General features: G+C 43.7%; 1 protein-coding gene across 1 annotated transcript in view; it reads left to right on the forward strand.

Annotated features, from left to right (window-relative positions):
• LOC128706889 (potassium voltage-gated channel protein Shaker) overlaps positions 1-20,585 on the forward strand; it is a 57,464-nt gene that overhangs the window by 20,988 nt on the left and 15,891 nt on the right. The window contains exons 2-3 of the mRNA XM_053801835.1: positions 19,555-19,678; positions 20,173-20,341. Of these exons, the coding sequence (XP_053657810.1) occupies positions 19,555-19,678; positions 20,173-20,341 (293 nt within the window). The remainder of the gene's footprint in view (positions 1-19,554; positions 19,679-20,172; positions 20,342-20,585) is intronic.

The following is a 20,585-nucleotide window of genomic DNA, read 5'->3' on the forward strand; positions in this document are numbered from 1 at the left end:
TAAGAACTATTTTGTTTGCAAATCTTCCAATGAATAATCGCTGTAAAGTGTATGTGTTTCTTTTATTTAAAAATAATAATAAATTATGTTGGCATTTGACCCTTTAGTATAACTAAATAGACCAGCAGAAAAATGTTATGCCGTAAATCTGTAAAGACAGATGGTTGCGCTCGCAAACCATGCCGTGAAAATAATCCACATACAGTGTGAATTGAAAATGTATCACCCTCCCCCCTCCCTTCCCCTTTCTCCCCCGTTGCTCATTTTCCCAACCCATTTTATCCACGCGTCCGTAGTCTTTTGTTCTCTTACAACGGTCAGCAGCCCTGCAGCATCCACTGCGTTGCGCTGCTGCGAGTAATATTTTTCCACCGAACCCCGCCACAAACCAAACGTAGCCAACGGGCAAATTCTTATTAGCAGGTGCAGCACCACAACCCGAAACGAGAGTGTTTTGTTTTGTTTGAGAGAGAGTGAGAGAGGACCTCGGTAAAGAGAGTAAAATATCACCCTGAGCGTAACCAGACGGGCGTTAAAGAGTAACGCAGCAACGCGAAAGAGAAAGAGCAGATCGATATAGTTTTACCGCACTCATACAGTGATGCGCACGGGCGCGGGCGTTTTTTTGGTTGCTCCATGCCCATAGATGCCCTTTTCTCGACAGCAATTGGGAGCGGGGGTGGGAGGTTCGTACTACATCCTTCGCCGTTCAATCTGTGATGTGTGTGAATGCGTGCTACAAATTTTAAGTTCGTTGCTGACAGTAGCATTTAGTATCAATCTAACATCACGCAATGGCAACGCTAACCATATTTTCATTGCACTAGTAAATGCAGTTGAATGAAGAGTTATACATTTCGTATGACTGAAGCGTCCCTAGTAGGTTTCCCCTTTCGATTTTATGAGTTTAGTTTTACTCCGAAATGGTGAACATGCATTAGACGTAGAGAGAAATTGTCCTGTTACACGAAGAATCCCTCCCTTTCGGACACATTCAAGGTATAGAAATAAATGCGAGTAGGAAAGAGAGAATGATAGAAAGAGAGAGAGAAAGGAGAAAGGTTTTAAAGAAAGCAGAAGCCACGAGAGTTTGGCAACGCTTCGTGCGAAGCCTACCCAATAAGCAGAGAAGCTCACGGAGCTGTTGCCGTGAAAATGTGTATAGCACCCTCTCAACACCGCGTCCTATCATTTTCCCGTTTCCATTCCATTCACTCATGATCAGTTTTCCTCTTTCGCACACATTCACGAAATACAAGCATATGTATACACAGGCACAACAACTACATTCCTGCACTGCGTCACTATTTGCTCACTTGCTCCTTGCTTTCTTTGTCTTGCTCTTGTTTTCCTTCTGGTTTTTGTTCTTGTTTTCTCCTTTTCCACTCCTATCTTACTATTAGTTAGCTCAAAAACAAAATCAGATTGCTTAGAACGAAATTCATGTTCTTAAGAAACAAATCTTCTTCCTTTTTCTCCAAGGAAAATTTGGAAATTACAAATACATTGACAATACAAGTCTAAAGCTGGACTTACTAGTTTGCTTACTCGACGCACCGCGGTACTGAACAATACACATATACGCTTGGCAAATGCATTCGATTACGCTTTTGCGTTTCTCTGTTCTGGATTTCTTTTTTATTTCTTTTGCCTCCTTGCTGCCCCAACCCGCTCTACTGTCAAGCACCCTCTTAAACAAAAGTTTAGCAGCGGGATAAGCGTTGAATATCACGAACAGCGTTGGTTGGTGCTGGTGGTGTGGCAAGCAAAGGCTCGCAGGGAGGGAACTCTCCACTCGAGCGCCGTACTAGGCTTCCGACAAGTTCCTGCTTACCTTTGCGATTTCTCAAGTGCTCGTTATGCTTGCACGGGAAATCCCACACTGGGTGCGTGGGTGCGGTGCAGCACGAGGTTAGGGGCTGGAGGGATGGGGCAAATTGGAGGAGTGCACGGTTCAAGTGCACAAAATGGTGCCCCATTGTCGAGTGTAGACTGGCACTTGGAATGGTGGTTTCCTTTTTCTGCTTTTTGTCTTCTTATTTGCGAAACCGATAACAGGGCATCTTCGTCTTACCGAAACCGATTTCTCGCGCTGTTTTGGACACCCCGTGTACTTGTGGTACTTGTGATGTACTTTGGATTTCGTATTCACACAAGACAGCGCATTTTTTCAGTTTATGTTTTTTGTTTCAATATTATTTTGTTTTATTTGTTTACTGAACAGCTGTGAATTTACATTATTCTTTTTTGAAGCAATTTCTTGCTAAACAAATTGCCCTAGACTAGATTAAAATTGTTTCAATAGGTCTATCAAATTAAGATCACATAATAGACTTCAAAAAGTTGCTACATAAAAATCTTATTTATTATTTTTTCATTGTATACTTTAACATTAATATAACGATCGTTCTTGAGAAGAAACATTCCTATGAATCTTTGACAAACACTCATTTGAATCAAGAGACCTCTATGAAATAACTCAACAACTTTCAGAGTACTTAAGAAATATTTGAAGATTTATCATAACATTTTTAAAGTATACCTATTTATTTCATTTTTCTCTGTCCGTAGTCCTTCCAGCTTTATATGAGCGTTTAATATGTTTTTTTTTAACTGCCACGCTTGAGATGTTCATGTTTTTTTATAGTTTATACATTTTTTATAAAGATCATTTAAGTGATTTATACAGCTTTTAAAAATTAAATCTTTTTTATTAGCCATAAATAATCAAATTGAATCTTAACCTAAGATACAATTTAAGTTAGTATGGAGACATTTCATTTCTCTACACACAATATTCTGAGTCTGATTAAAAATTCGTTCATTTTCTTGGACCTTAAATCAAATTCACTCAACACTAACAATTCATGCTCAATATGGTTTTAATATAAAGCGTTGTTTGGAACTCCAGTATCACTCCTTGCAAACTAGTCTTTGGCATCATGCGGTTTTTGTCGTTTGTGTGTCATTTAAAAGAATAAAATAAAAGGTAAACTCGTAATCAACAGCATGAGTGGTCATTTTTCCAAGTGCAACATTCACACCTACCAGCTTATGGTGCTTCACATGCCTTTTTCGAACTCTTCCTTGGCTAAACAAAAATGCTAAACGATTCAGCAGCATGTTTGAAACGTTTGTGTAAGTGTGGTTCCGTCTTGCGAACGCGTGGCCGTATCATTGCCCACAATTACGCGCACATGTACGGTTGCACACCAGTAGTGACTTGATGTACGGTAGTATAGGCAATCTGCTTTCCTTAGCCGTGCATTAACCGTCTACCTCCTACGCTTCTTTTGTTCAACATTTAAACCGGTTGGCGGTTGAAGTATACTCACCAGACTCGTCTTCTAGCAGGTGTATGTAATTTTTGTATGCTAGCTTCATCCTATTATCTCTCGCTCACCCTCTCTCTCTCTCTCTTTCTCTCTCTCCTTCTCTTTATCGTTATATACCTCTCTTTATTTCCCTCTCAATCGTAATGCGTAACACGCATACGGAGGCTTCCGAAGAGTTGGATACACAAGATACACTTATCCACTAGCGCCGAGTAGCGAACTCTGACGCTGCATGGCAAACATCCCGTCCGCTGCACAAAACCCGTCGGGAAAAGAAATACAAAATGCGCAAACGTGCTCCAACTCGTTCGCTCTTTTTGTTTGTATTTTTTTCCCTACCAGTGCTTGATCAATCAAAGCGAACGTGTAGGAATGTGAAGGATGAGCTGTTCGGGTCATCACTGACAACATCAGTTTTTTTTTGTAGCGTTCAGCTTAAAATCTCCGATGGACTGTACGGATCCAAACACGTGGTTTTAGATGAGAATAAAAAAACTAGTAAGCAAGAGAGATAGAGATAAAGAGAAAAACATATAAGTGAATATAACTAATAAGCAGAAGTAAAAGGTAGACTAGCAAAGGAGACGTGTAATAAGAATTGCAAAAAAGACCCATTGGGCTCAAATATAAGTTGTCGACCCTGGTGAACTGTTAAAACGAACGCACTATCTCAATATCTTTCCAAAGCTTCCCAATTTCATGGTCCAGAAAAAGGGAAATCTCAATCCTTTGTTGCAGATCCATGATCTACATAAATTTTATTATTTTGTTATCAAATTCTAAAACTCCTTCTACTGTTGAAAACAAAGGTCAGGACATCTTTCGGCTTGTAATTGACCTTTATGAGGTTACTTCAAGGCGATATCTTTAATTCTCACAAAAACGTTTCGTTCGAACAATCTAAATTGTGTTTTACCAACGTCCAGGGTCCAAATAATGGAGAAAACTCCATCTCCAAGTTGGTTGCAGTGGCACTTTCATGGAAACAGTTACGTTGCGTCGTTTCCTGGACACGGCAAGGGCTAAGAGGCTCACATTAATCAATACTCATTAGTATAGATTTGCACACCGAAAGCTTCACACGGGACCCTTTGCTCTCTTTCTTTCTCTAACCTTCTCTTTTTCACGCACACGTACACAGTATCTTCCTTGTATCTCTCTCGCAGTGCAAACTCAGGCGAGAGATCCGTTTTTGCAAGGCTGAACGTTTCCTGTGTAGCAACGCGAATGCCTAGGTTGATGAGTTGATTTCTTCCATTTGCGAAAAGAGAAGCCTCATCTACAACGTTACAGCTCCGCAAATAAGGGCAATAAGAAGCGATGGCGCTGCAGCCAATAATGTTCGGAGGGCAGGCCAAAGTGCCGTCGCCGGCATCCGGAGATCCACACCGGAACCACGGTAACGCTATATGATACCATCTGTCATATGCATCTAAACACGATGAACATGACTCACGGATGTACTGCAGAGGAATTCATTTTTTTTAATGGAAAAAAAGCTGCTAGCAAATAAATTGTCGCTGCTAAAGAATTTTCAGTCGGTACAGTTATCAGCAACGTGCTATTGTAAAATGGGGGGGGGGGGGGGTTGTTTTATGCATACCGAGACATATTTGTAATTTTCACAACTTTGCTTCATTTATCGTCGGTGAATGCAACCATTTAGGCTCTATTAAATAAGTTGTCAGTATTACAGCCATAGGTATCGTTCAATTTCCATTTCCATTTATTCCAAGGAGATAATCAATTGAAAGACTTAATTTAAGGCACCATTCACTGATAATGGAGTGAAAAAATTATAGGATATGTGTATGTGGTTACTGTTTGCAGCCGAAGCTCAGACATATCCTCTTTTCGGTACGGGTATTACTGGTAGCATCCAGTCTATCCATATCTATTAATGTCCACACCAGGCGCAGAGTACTTCACGCCATCCAGTGTGCTTGAAAGGGCGTGCTAGTACAAGGGTTTTCATCTAATCAGCCGGTTTCCCCCTTCCAAGCTTCCTAACACCCCCCCCCCCCCCCTCCCCATCAACCCCAACCGATGGGATACATGACTTTACTCTGTACAATGTACCGCAGTTGTTCTCCGGTTACATTGCCATCCCCCGAAACAACAATCGTTCGGCCAACCGTTCGCTACAACATCTTCTGCAAAAACTTGTACACGCATACACAATCACAAGCAAAGAGCGAAGAAGCTCCGAGCTCCAGTTGGAAAATTTGCTGAGGTCAAAAAGAAAAGCTGAAGAAGCGAACAAAAACACAAGAAGAGAAGAAAACAAACACACAACACAAAACCGTACAAGAAAAACGGATGCTGGAGAGAGTTTTCACGGAGCGTGTATCTTGTAAACAACACGAACAGCGTAAGAGAGTGAGAGAGGGCAAGCGACTGAGAGCGAGAGCGACCCTACACAATTACACACAGCCAGACGAGACTATGCAGCGACTCTCTCGTACAGGTGTGCTCTGACAAAACACACGGAAATCGACACGAGCACATGCTGTGTGGAGCAATGCTAGTAACAGCTAGTAGCCATAATTATGGCGCTGCAGCAATGTTTGCGCTGTCAGCGGGGCGAAACGTTTGCCAAATGGGGACTGATTTTTGCCCTGGAACGCGATTTTTTTAAATGTAGCTTATGGACCGAAGGCAGTTATTGCTTTGTACATCTGTTTTTAATTCCAATGCCTTTGAATACACTTTATGGCATCCTAACTATATGGACTACACCGCATCTTACGCTTTTGAACCAATGAATTTCAATAGGGAAAATCTATGAAGACAAAAAAACTAATGAAGCAAAGGATACAAACGAGAAAGAGAGAGAGAGAGGGAAATTAAGAGAAAGAGAGACAGTGTGAGAGATATGGTAGATGATGAGAATTTGCCGCTCTCCATTGCTGGAAGCTGCAGATGACGATGTCGTTCCACATATATCCTGGTTGCGGGGAAGTTGCGTGTGTGTGTGCGGTGGTGTGATAGCGGACTATTGCTCTCACCAGAACCAATGGCAACAACGCCATGTACCATCGCACTACCAACAGCAGCAGCAGCAGCAGTAACACTAGCAGCAGCAACAGCAGCGACTGCGGCCTTCGGATTTTTCGGCACACTGCTGCAGCATATCCTTTCGGTTTCGGCTGTCGCTGTGTCGCTTCAGTCGGCATCCGCACTCACTGTCACCATCGTCGGTGTAACGTCGCGCGTGCTACTGCTTCTACTGCTCTGTGTGTGTATGTGTGTGTGTGTGTGCGGTACATACGATCTGTACGATTATTGAGAATATCCCGTGTTGTTGGATCCCGCTGGACAACAGTGGATCCACCTAGTGGGCTAGTACTAGGGGGCCACCCAGTACCAGCATTACGTTCTACGGCAGATGGAACATCCATTCCAATGCAACCATCAACTACCTACGAGCGAACCTGGATTCCAGCTGTCCAGAGTGTCTGATGCATCGTAACCGTGATGCGTTCCGCTTTTCTTCGAACGTATCGGGATATGAATTCTCCGGCTCTGTGCAATCGGAAGATAAGAAATAATACCGGAACTGTTTCAGCGCTCAACAAGAAAAAAAACCCTCGCCCTCGTGCGGTCGACTACAATTTCCTGAAGCTTTAGTGCTAACATAAGTTGCCCACATGTGCACGCTGCGAAAGGAAAACCTATTTTCCCAATCACATTTTCTCACTCAAGACCTCTAAATCTCTTTCTCGCAAAACTCTCACTCCCGCTCCCACCCCTCTAGCTGTTTTCTTTTCTCTTTTTTGATTGGGTAAAGAGTACTGGAGTAGCATCAGTGCGGCTCTCTGACCTTTTTCTCGTATTTGATCAAATCCCGCACCCGTTCATCTAAAAGGATGACCGTTCATTTCTGTACGGCCTCCATCCAAGGGTGCTGTGTGCATATTTGTCTGTGTGTGTATGTGTGTACCTGTGTGTGAATGTGTATAGCATTATTTTTTTCAGTGTTGAAATTTTTACTCACACAATGCTGACGCCGGGCCATGGTACTGTTTGTGTGTAAAGGCCCTCCGCCCTCCAACACATCGCAGTGCACACTAATGCGGAAGCGTCCACCGAACCAAGTGCAATCCACTGAAGGACATTTCTTGAAGCATATCCTTTACAGCACCCAACCACAAATGGAGGAAAAAAGACACACATGTACACATATACAGGCGCGCATATTGTAGTCGGAAACGGGCTAGACAGTTGGACGCTGCCCTGTTTTCCAACCACTCTGGTGGGTCTTTCCCAACACCATCCGAGTCTCCGGGGCACCAGTGCGCACAGTGCCTTCCGCGCGGCTGAATGTGTATGTGTACGGTTGGGCTGTCTGTGTGCGTAGAGTCCATCCTGGAGTGAGTGTTCTTTTGTTGTTGTTGTACTTCTTCCCAAAACTATCCTTTCATCACCACCGCCTTATCACAACCTGCCTCCTTTACGTTTTGGTTGGAAAAATATTCCACACCAGTGAAGGATGGTGCATCGTGCATAGTTTTACATTACATGTTGATCGAGGAAAGTTTCCAATTCTGTGATATCCACCAAATAGCTAGGACTCGGTGTTATTTTTTTAGCATTCCCTGTGCATTTTGATGCATACAGAATTGCGCTCAAACAACTTCAAGGGCTGAACGCAACGGCCTGAAAACTGTCCCACACGGAATTCTCGGTGGTCACCACCGGTATTCGAAAATTGTTTCCTCCAAAATTACGATTTTTTTACTGCTTTGCTCTCCGAATGCCGTTGGGCAAATTCTTGCCACAATTTTTCGTCGAGGACGTGAGGTTGCGTTCCGCAATGAGGGTTGGATATCAGATCGACAAAACCAAGCAAAAAAATAACAAAATACAAAACCAGTATCGGCTGGGGATGCCGACTGGTGGCACGGTCCTGGCAAATTTTCCGCAGACTCGTTGGAGCCTTTTTACGGCACCCGACCGACACTGTGTGAGGCTGTGTGTGTAGGAGTTGTAGTTATGCGTGCATGTGTGCTTGAGTTGAGAAATCAAAGACCCCCGGAATGGAGATAGGTTAGTGTGAGCGAGAACCGTAACCGTCGAGTGCTCACTAGGAGAGATACGCGTTATGACAGTGCTTTTGCTGCCACTATTTCTCTCTCACTCCATCGCTCTCATTCACTCTTGCTCACTCTCTTTCTCTTTCTCTCTCTCTCTCTCTCTCTCTCTCTCTCGTTCTGCATCCCTCCATACTCCCTTCGTTGTTAATGCTGGTAAGATTTAAGTGGCAAGAATTTTTCCTACAAGAAACACAATAATCAGCACCCTGCAGCATCCCGCATAGTTCGGTGCGGTATGTCACACACACGCACACACCGGTGGCTCTTAATGAGCCGCAGAGCATTGGTTTCTGCAACGTTATTGCCCAGACTCAGATGTCAGGTGTAGTTTGGCACGCGAAATTCCAGTGTTGCCAGCTTGTAAAAAGGTGTTGGTGGCCAGGTGCGAAATTTAAGATTTTTTTTGTATTGCCTTGTCGTGTGACTTCTGTACCAACATTTAGACGTGCTCCATATCTGTCTCGAAATGGAGAGCGAACGAAAAAAAGAGAGAGTTCGGCGAGAATTTCGTATGCGTGAGAAAGCTTCGTACGGCAAGTGCACATCTCACGCGAGAAATGCGAGACAGTAGCTTTTAGGGTGGAATTGAAAGCACACCAGAAACGCCATAGGGACCGAGACACATATCATATTTCGTGCGCGTGCTGGTCGCCTTCGGGAGATGTGCGTGAGAGGGGAGGAGGAAAGATCGGTATTGTTGGGTACAGTATCCTGGCACGATCCTTCGGCAAACGTTGACGGATTTTCCGGTTGTGTTGAGCGGGTTTTTTAAGGGAGCGGGGTGGGGAGAAGGGAACCTGGTCAGTGCGTGTGTGTGCCCCATACTCCACTCGGCAGGCAGGCACTGTACTTGCACTGTACAGCACGTTTTTTTTAAACCGGTCAACATCGCTATCAGTCCGTCGAACGTCATCAGCGGGTCAACTTTTTGCGAAAAAGAGAGGAGTTCAGGGCAAGGAGAGAAAGAGGGGAGAATTGTAGCCCTTGTGTGTACAGGTCGGTACTGTTTGGAATCGGTCAGCAGTTACTACGCGTTCCTAGTGAGAAAGAGCTACTACACTGGTCGGTCGGTTTCGGTCAAGTACGGTGCCTCACACTCACACACTGTGCACCGAGCGTGTTCTGTCGTATCGTGCTGGGACGCTCGACACGTTCAGCCATCCACTACGCAACGATCACTGCAGCTAGTCGGCAGCAGTTGTCTGACTCTCTATCACGCCATCTGTTGTGTCACCTAGCAGGATAACACCTTGGTACGGTGTGCGGTTTGTAGGGAGCTCAAGAAATACGAGATCTCCCACACAGAGCCAAGCGAGAACTCACTCAGCAAGCCGCTATCTGTTGTGTAGTGATCTGGCAGAGCATATACGGAACTGAAGGTGTAGTTCGAGCCAGTGGAAGCAAGACACTGCCGAGGTGTGTTTGTGATTGTCTGTTGTTTTGTCCGTAAGCTGCTGCTATCGCCGTAGAAACTGGGAATGTCGAGAGTGTCAATTATTTGAATATCCTATTTTTATCCAGTTTTTCTCTTCGTCCACTCCAACCCAGGACGCAGTACACAGAGTACAAATGTTTCCAGCAGTGCCCGAAATGTTAACCAGCACACGTGCAGCTTTATGAACCTTTTCGCCGGGATGCCACTGTAGTGGCTAGTTGTGTGTGAGTGCGTGTTGGAAAAATAGGAGCAAAATCGAAGTGAAAGCCTGTTCCGAAACCGTGTTTGGATGTCGGTGGTTGGCAAGCGAAGCGTGGAAGCCGAAGCAGATGCGCTAATTTGTGCTGTGACGTGTCTGTGTTCAATGTGTATTTAATATGTGTGAAGTGGTGCGCTGTGTTACGATGCGGTGCGTTTAATGCTGCAGTGTCGGACCTCAACAGACTGCCCGTACCCGTCCTGTACCAACGCGTCGAAACGAACTATCAACCGAAACTGACCAGCGATCAGGCGCTACCGCAATCAACAGTGAAAGACGGTGTCGAACAACCCGCACACGGCAGCGATTGCAGTACGATCACCCGGTGCCGGTTGTCCTCCGGTGCCGTAACGAAGGGTGAAGCGAATAGTAGCACCACGACAGAGTACCTACCTATACGTCCAGATTGTTCCAAATCGCTCGCGGGAATTATTCGACCGAGCGCGTACTGTACAGTGCCGGATCCGGCCGTTCCAGCTACTTCAAAACCACTGCGCTATCTTTTGTCTATACACCTGTCACATACGTCTTCCTTCCTATCTATCTTCCTCTTTCTCTATCTCTCTCTCTTTCTCTATCTCTATCAAACTTTCCCTATTTTCCCTATTCCTGCGAGTCTATCCATAACCCTCCATAAAAAAGGTCCTTCCCTGTCAGAACCAAACCCCATCCCTCAATAAACGCAACCGACCGCACCGCGAAACTCTCAACCGTCCCGGCGACGAACACGATCCCGGTCTGCTGTGTACATCTTTGCCGGACACAAGCCACTATTGTTGAGCCATTGGTTACCTATTTAAATGCAAAACCATAATCTATCGCAAAGATAACGAAAAAACGCCGTGTAATTCGGCATCAACCATTTCTCCGATAGATTTTGTTGAGAAATGGGGCCTGACGCCAGTACTTGGGCCCAGACAAGAGCCAGTCAGTTGCGGTGAAAGTCAGACGAGCGGTCAGCCCCCTCTTCTTGCGGACAGGTAATTCTAGACCAAAACTGAAAAAAACATACTCGAAGTGCTCGGTACCTTAATATCTGTCTCACTATTCTTCTAAATTCGGTTTTGTATGTATGTATGTGTTCCTGTTATAACCTATCTAAATAACGATGTCATTGAACCTAAGATTGTATGACTCTAGAAGTCGTATGTCAAAGAGACGCGTATGTACCAATGAAGATGTCTAAAAAGCTGGGAGCTCCTCAGTATAGAGCCCTTGCATCTCTGCAACTCGAAAGTTGAAGCTGTTTCTCAATAATGCCAATAATGTCCAAATCGTAGAATCTTCAATCTTCTAGAATCTTGAATCTTTAGAAAAGGGGTGCACCGGAATCAAACTCGGGACGCGGTCAGAATATATCTTGGCCAAGGATGTTAATTTAACCTCGACAGATCTATTTTACAAATCGTAAAATACGCTCTGGATAGCACTCTTTGTCCAATAAAATCTAGTTCTAGATATGTCTGGAGACATGCTGGATGTGCAGTCCCGCATTTAATGTGCATCAAGTACGCCTCATCAGGAGCAAGATAACTGTTACATTTTTATTGATATTTGATGGTGCAAAACCCATCTTTCCAGGAGTGAGGAATCCATCAGACTTGCACCATTTCATCGCAGCTCACTATATACTGCTGGAAATAGAATTGGTTTGTCAGGGTCACCCATCTTTCTTGGTGTGTCTCCTTGCTGTATCTGTCTATGAGTCCAAAATACACCACCTCGCATCTCGAAATCGTTGACGATAATCCGATTAGCTAAAAGCCACGACCATCCGCCAGTCTCCATTGTTCAGCATCTGGGACCATTAAAATTGGAGCACAAATTTACTAGCCAAATCACCCGGAAGGCAATACGGAATTCAACCCAAATGCTACCAAAAACTCCATAGCGTATTATTCTGGGTCTCGTATTTCTTCTCTACTACATCCGGTAGAGCGGGATCAGCAGACGAATACTCCGGTTCCAGCCATTAAACCTTCATCAGTCAAAATGACGACATGGTCCGAAAACCGGAACCTCGGAACACGAGTCTGGTTTTCACGAGACCGCTACCGTGGAGTCGACACATTGACCAAAAAGCTGTTGTGGTTTTCGCTCTGGCGGTGTTTGAAGGGACAAACTCGCGTGAAAGATTCTTCAGTGCTGGGTGAAAGCTAAAGCTGGATGCACTTTATCACTTCCTTCGCCAGGGGTTTGACACCGCAAATCGTGGTGTGCACGGCGAGGTTTTGTATCCATCTGCAGGAACAACGCCGTTAAAACTACACACGTATAGACATGCGCTAAGAAGCACTTAAATGACGCAAATGATTGGCAACGGTTCCCGGCACACCCAGTGGATGATTGGAGGATGATGTTTCACCCCTCTCCGGTACGAACATTATTCGTCTGACTCATTCGATGGTCGATTGAGAAGTTTGAATTTATTCGAATTTTATTTCTCACCAAATGTTTGCTCTTCCCGCACGGTGACGTTACGGATCTGCGAGTTTTATAGTCGCGCGACCATTGAGTATTTGCTATGAATCGCCATTTAGCATTCCGGACACTGGGTGCACCCGGGTGCCCGGGTGCCCGCTTGGTGATTGCACCAAGAAACTTCGGTCAGCAGTGGAATTGACCGTTAAAAATTGATCATTATAGAACCATTGCGGTGGTCACAGACAGATGCTGAACAGATTATGTGTGAGTCGGTCGCTTCGCTATCTAGGTCAGTCGATTTGGCTAGATAATCCGCGCGTTTTACACATAGTTATATCGCTATGTTTCGGTGTTCTATGTGCGATACGATGCAGTTTTGCAGTGTGTGGTTCTACTTCTTGGCAACAGCCGCAATGGTGGCCGGCACCAGGGTGCAGTTCACCGCTTGGCACCGCTGCACTTCTAGGGAAACTGAAGGCTAACGCTTTCTTTTTCTTGCTGTTACGTTTCGGGTTTTGGGTACATTATTGTACATCGCTTTCTGGTACTAGCTGTATATTTCATTCGTCTTCGAAAGCTTTCTCTCCAAAAGAATGGAAAGAAAAGAAACAGAAGATCATAAAACACTGGAACATAAAATGGCACATGGCTACGAATAAAAAAAAACCCTTAAAATGGGAAGCCGCTGTCAAATCCGGGAGCAGGGGAACAGAGGCAAAGCTACGGGAGTAAAAAGCATGAATAAAGCTCGGCTGGAGCCCGTAGTGGAGCAGAATGTGCAAAACCACATCGCCACGTATCCAATGACCCAAATGTTTATGCCACTCAACCCCAGGTATGGCATCACAGTACGGTGTGCACGGGTATGCAGTTGGCTCGCATTTCGGACGGTGGCACAGGGCTCCTGCGGCCTGGTTGCGACTAATTGCTGCCTGGAGGCAACCTTTCCTGTGTGTATGCATTTTTTTATTATTATTTTAGCATGATGTTACCGCATGGCACACCGGCATGGCAACAGGCCAGTTTGTCATAGAAGTCGACTTTTAGGGCACCGTGCAAGCTGTTTTGCAGATTTTGCTTCATCCGTTTTTTTTTAACATACTGGAATACGGTCCCCAAATATGCTGCTACCATCATGATGACGTAGCAGATGACATTAGACACCAATTACCTATTATGCTGGCAGCCAACAACAAATGATAATAATTTCGACATAAATTGACGAAAAAACCCATTTGGAAACATGACCAGAAAAAAAGTTTATGATTTTGATCAGTATTCCTTGAAATGAAATGATGGTATGAGCATTTTGTTTTGCTGGCATGGTATGTCTTGAACGCCTGAAAGTATGCAATAATTGTCCCAGTAGGACTACTGTTAACAATCCACACATAATCTTCAAACCTTTTATGTTAACTTAACTGTAAGTTACCGCTGGTTCCACTGGTCTACGACAACGGCAATGGCTTACCATCGAACAAAAGTACATTTTGTAAAACAAATTGCATAGTTACTGGCGCCCCTGCATTGAATACAAAGCTTAACGCTGTGGGCCATTCTGGACATAATCGTACACGTATTCCATACCGTATTTCTTTGTTTTGGTTTGGTAAACAATATTCTACCCTACCAACTCACTTCCTAGATGCTGTTTCAACAACAAAAGCCTTTATTAAGAAACAAAGCACAAATCCCGACTGTTTAGCATTCTTGTTTTATTTTTATATTTTGTTGTTGTTTTGCTGTGGTAATGGAAAAAAAACAACCCACTACTCTAAAGCAACACTATCTGCCACTCCCATGCAGCCTGTAACCAGAAATGGGTATCTGCGCGAGAAATGAAAATTAAATGCTTTAATCTGCCAAATACCATCGGAATCCCACGGTCCATAGCCGGCCCGAACGAATCGACTCCGTTCATCCATGATTGAGCGATTTCCATTTCATTCCATCGCAAAACGCACCCTCAGGAATGCCGCTTCGCCGGGCCACATTCCTTACGCACCCGGAAGGCGCCCGAAAAGAAAATGAAGTAGAAGAATAGGAAGGGAATACAAAAAAAAGGCAACGCCGGCGATGGCTTCGGTGAATCGGGCGCACCCAACCGGAAGTCGATACAGACCATTTCGATTACGATTTACGACGCCCTACACCCGGGCATAAAATGAGCTCGTCACCCTTGTATACCGTGTGTATCAGTACAAAAAAACCCGGAACACCACCCTTACCCTCACATGACCGACCCCCCTTCCCTTCCCTCACACTCACTCACACCATCTCATCTTACAGTATTCGTGTTTAGTTCTTCCTTTACGAAGCTCTTATCCTGCAGGTTCCTTTTTCTCCGCCCACAAACCGTGCCCGGAATGAGTACGTTTCCGCTATCCGTGAAGCACTTTTCTAAGTTTTCACAATTAATTATGGCTTCCTCGGGCGCAACGGGGCCATTTTCACTCCACACAAAGGGGCATTGGGTGTACACGAGGTCGGACAGACATAACAACAAAATGACTAGATAAAAGCAGATGCATCGAAGCATCTTCAGCAGGACTGGGCAAAGCATGTAATAGAGGGGTTTAGCGAGAGACAGACAGAGATAAAGTAGGTGGGTAGGGGTGATATCTTCTGTTAGGAAAATAATAAGCCAACGCTGACCGTTTGTTTCACTGCTCGCCAGAGCATCATGGTAAAGAGCAAAAGGGAAAAGAACGACACAAAAAATACATTTACTGCTTCCGGCATTGTAAAAGAAAGGTTTCCTATTGTAAAAGAAAGGATTTTTTAAACGAACCTCTGTATGAGTTGCATTATTCCACCGCGTGCATTTTCATACGCATCGTTTAATGGGTTTTATTACGCGAACTATTACGCGATCATTTATACTGTAACTTTTGGTTTTTTTCATAAATCCTAATCAATATGTCCGACTCTTTAAACCATATAACAACTATTTCAACGAACAAATGTTGTAGTTTGCAAAATAATTAAATGCTATTTATACAAAACACCAGGCGACTCCATCAGTGTATACGGGCCTGCTTACGAATTAATTCCATACGTCAACCATCACCGCAATCGATCACCAAATGCAGTCAGCTGGCCTCAGTTTTCAAATCAAAATGATTTGATTTTGAAAGCCGCATTCTCAAAACGCTAGCCGTTCTTTTTTCTCAGTACTTCTACAACCTTTACTACTAACGTTACCCATGTGGTTCTTTACATTAAAGCCCGCCAGCACTGCTTTAGCGCACAGATAATTATTTTAATGCCAAAAACCGAGAGTGCTTACGGTTTGATGACGCACAGTTGTTATAAAAGTGGGTGGGGTGAGCCGGGGGGAAAATCCAATACAACTAGATTTCATTAGAAGCAGCGGAATACAAATTTAAACCCACTCACACAAACACAAACACACCCACACAAGTGTACTCAAATAATGAATCACTTCAAATCAGTCCGATCAGCCCTTTCCGCAGCCTACCTGGAAAATATTGAGTGCAAAACTTTGTGCCAATACTGTGCCCACGAACCCAAAGTGAAACAGCTTAATTGGGCATTGGTTCCGAATTTCGAAAGCGATTTAATTAAAACGTGAATTGACATGGCCGTACAGCGTGTGTGGGGAGCTTTAGGATAAAGGATGTTCAGCATGAAATATTTATGCTGGCCTAATTTGTGTCCTGTGGCCACTAGCATTAATGTGGCTTCAGGCGGTGTTTGCTTGCTTATAACCTCGATCGAACGTTACAGCTCGATGTATTGGGCACACTCGAAAGTCAACCGAACATATAGTGCAGCCAATATTCAATCCCTACTAATTATCTTTCTGATTGAAAATCAATACTTAAAATTAGAAGCTGGTAAAGAACACAAAAAAGCCAGCGGCACAAGAGATAGAAAATAACGTTTACGTAAAAGAAGGTTCCGTGCCGAGGTTTTTCACGTGGCACAGGGAGTTTTTTTTCTATGTAGTAAGCAACATCAAGCAGGATTCATTATAACCAACCTTCTTAAGAATCCAAATCTCTGAAGGCGATTAAACTGCTGCCACCAATTATAATCTCCACTCAGCGTGCTATTTTAGTACCCTGCGTTCTTGTTCAGTTTATATATATATACATATATATGTATATATATATATATATATATATATATATGTATATATATATATATATATATATATATATATATATATATATATATATATATATATATATATATATATATATATATATATATATATATATATATATATATATATATATATATATATAATGTATACTGTATATATATATAAATATATATATATACATATATTTATGTATATATATACATATATATACATTTCCATCCAACGAAAAGATGGCTACGAAAAAAACGCCTACGCCTTTCGTTCGTGCCGCTTCCGGATGCTGGAAATGCGGGAAGAACCAAAAATAGAAAGGCAAACTTGGTGCACGGTTGGAAAAAGGGCGGTGAGGCAAGCTCCACTTTGCTCAATTTTACAACCCGCTCTTTGTATCTCCTGCAGAGGCCCTTCCCTTCCCACCCCGAAGAACAAACACAGAGGGTGAATTGCATAGAAAAAAATGTTTGAAAAGGAAAAGAAAAGGAAACAGTCTCGCTGGCGATGGAAGATTTAAATTCTGGGTGACGGGGGGAAGGAAGCTCGGATGGGATGGGAGGCGGGAGAGGGGTAGTGGAGAAGTGGTTACTAAAAATAGCGAACTTTGCCCTCTGTCTGTGCCCGCCTGAAATGCCTGCCAAAGTTAGCTAAGCGGAAGCATGGGCAGGATATTACAGGACTCGAAAATATGCTCCCCGACCACGTGCAAGCACGAAGAAAAAACTTACTCCATTCATTTCGCTATATTTTCCTACCTACCTGCCTGCACCAAGGAAGAAGAACTTCTACTTGAAGACGTGCGGACACAACCCCGGTGCGGTAAAGACGCCGCGATTGGGTGGGGCGGCGATCGGCAAATAGGTGAATTCGACGAACGGGAGATGAAAGCTACTTGAGCAAACGCGTTTTGCGTCATTATGGCGCAACCGTGGCGTAGTGTTGGTTCGATTGTTGTCACCTTTTGCACCGCAAAGCAAGCAGGAATAGAATTTTCCTGCAGCAGCGAGCGAGTAACAGCTAGAATAATAGCTTACACTTGTGCACTTGCCTCAACGCTCTGCGTAAATGACGCACTGTTTGGCATCTCTTTTTATATTGAGATATGCCAAACAACAACAATACGAAACAATCCGAACTCGGCTTGACAAAATCGCACATTGCAAAAGAGCTTCAAAAATGGAAATAAAAATAAATAATACTCCGAACGGAACACAACACGAATCATGCAAGCGATGGGAAAAGTTTTTCCCCCATAGAAATGTAAAAATAGAAAAGGATACTCAGTTTGCTTGGAAAGGTTCGGGTTTCTTTTTCGCTTTATGCCTTGTAATGCAAACAAGAATGGCAAAGCGTTGGTTCGAGCTTCGAGCTGGGTTTATACTTGAATGATGTTTTTCTTTTCCTACCCAATCGGAACGTTCTGAAGTTCCCCCACCGACTGCTCACCATAGTGATGATCGTTCCACAAAACTATGAAAATCGAACCCAGTATATTGCACTTGAGGCTGGTAGACATCTGGTCTTCTGCAAGGGACGCCTCGTCGTACATCCGGTATCATCCCTTCGCTTTGCTGCCGTTGCTTTAGGACCGAAGCCGAGCTAAATCGTGACCGATATGCCTCGTCGAGTCCTGAAGAATATCTATTTATAGGCACCGCAAAATTTCTCGCCCACTCCTTGCTGGAAGGCACGCGTAGAGCATATTTGCACTCCCATCTTTCAGCCACAGTTCACCCAAAACCCGTTTCATGTCCTGCTTAGTGGCGAGAAGTAAAAACCTATATCGAGCGAGAGAGGAAGAATATATAGAAACCAGATTGGAGAAAAAGAAACAAACAAAGCAAACAGAAAATAACTTAACCTTAATCAATCAGAACCTCCAGATATTTCGCCGAGACACGCCTAACGTACCTCGTAATACGTTAATCTCAGCGCAGCAAACGACTAAGCGGCGTACCAAAGTGACGGTCTTCTAATTACTATAAAGCATCATTAGAGCGTACCCACCCGGAACGGAGAAGAAGACTCGTACGCTACTGGGCAACATATCCGCATATCCACTCCGGTGACTCTCACTAGCACCTCGTCAATCATTGCACCGGTCGACCCTGACCGGGAGCTAATCCAGAGCGGGCCGCCAGACTTGGGTCCACCGCGAGCAGGGTTTTACGCTGTTGAGTCGGTGTGCGCCCTGACTGACGCCACTAATCCGTGGTGGTGGCCATGCTGCACCTATTCTATCGCCCTTTGAAGTCGCCGATGCTGGTAGATCGGCATCTAGTTAGGTTTTCTGTCGCTGTGTGTGTGATGTTGATTTTGTTTTGGTTTTGGTTTTAAGATCGGGATTTTACGTACAGTTTGGTCGGAGCGATTGATTTGTTTACGACCGACAGTCAGGGTAAATCATCATAAGATTCTTTCGCGCGCGCTTACGCGCTCCAACTTGGACGGTTCCGTAAAATAATTGATTTATTGGTACTTTGGGTGGATATTTTTTAACCAGCTCGCTCCCTACATGCTGTTTCCTCTTTTCAGCCACATCCTTCGAAATGTTTATATTTATCATGGTTGCGCAAAATGTGGTACTTTAAAAAAAACCACCAACACACACATATGCATCAATAAATATCGTAGCAGACAGTGGTTCCAGATCTCAGGGGAAGGAATGGGATGGAGTAGTTTGCCAACGCAATAATGAGTTATTTTATCGCCAGACGCCATCGATACAGCGTTTATGAAACACATGTACAGTGCCAGTTAATTTCTCAACGTCCCTTCATAATGCTTCCAGTCTAGTTCTAGTGAGCCGAAAAAAAAAACAGATTGAAAACTAATAAACGTATGTTTCCCTGCCCTGTTTTCCCACCGTCTCTTTTCAGGTCTCTACCCAAGTTGAGCAGTCAGGATGAAGAAGGGGGGGCGGCGCACGGTTTTGGGGGAGGTCATACTCATTTTGAACCAATACCACACGATCACGATTTCTGCGAGAGAGTTGTCATCAACGTAAGTATGGGAAATAATACGAAACATCCAATAATTTTAACTGTTCTGCAGACATCTAGTAGAGCAAATGAGGAAGAAATTATTGTGCGTAATCCTAAATCAATATTTCTTATTTAAGAGTCACAAACATCATCAGTTTTGAAAAAAGTATAACACCAAATGGACTTAAAACATGATGGTGCCGTGACCAGGATTTTAAGTAATAGACATTTTCTTCGTAAAGCAGACAGAGCTCTTGGGAGGTTTAGTGGTCTTGTTTAGTGATTGATGTATAACTATTGTTTTTCGGTGCCGTGACTAGAATACAAAAGTTAATCTCATCAGGGTAGATGTAAAGAAAACACACAATTATTAGGAAAACATCATCTACCGATGAGTGGATATTGCTGCAGATAAAAGTACTCAATGTATTGACGTAATAATTATCTTCTGTCAAAACAGAAACTTACACCCAATCTCTGTCTTTTCTTTGTCTCTTCCCTTTACTACCACAGGTCAGTGGTTTGCGGTTTGAAACGCAGCTACGAACGCTAAACCAGTTTCCCGATACTCTACTAGGCGATCCGGATAGAAGGCTGCGGTATTTCGATCCGCTGCGGAATGAGTATTTTTTTGATCGGAATCGGCCGAGCTTTGATGCCATTTTGTATTATTATCAAAGCGGTAGTATATATCAATTCAATTTCCCCATCAGCGCCATTAACGGAAGTTTGTTTTAAATTTCTCTCTCTCTTTTCTTCTCTCTTTTCTCTATTATGACAACCTTCGGTTTTTGCCACTCCACTCCACTCCCATCTTCGGTTTTTCTCGCTCATCATGGCTCCCTTCAAACAAATATAATAAAATATATAAAAAAAACCTGGCACCATATCACCATGCGTCATATCAAATAAATATAACGAAATCA

The sequence above is a fragment of the Anopheles marshallii genome, chromosome X (genome assembly GCF_943734725.1).
Source record: "Anopheles marshallii chromosome X, idAnoMarsDA_429_01, whole genome shotgun sequence".
Classification (NCBI taxonomy): domain Eukaryota; kingdom Metazoa; phylum Arthropoda; class Insecta; order Diptera; family Culicidae; genus Anopheles; species Anopheles marshallii.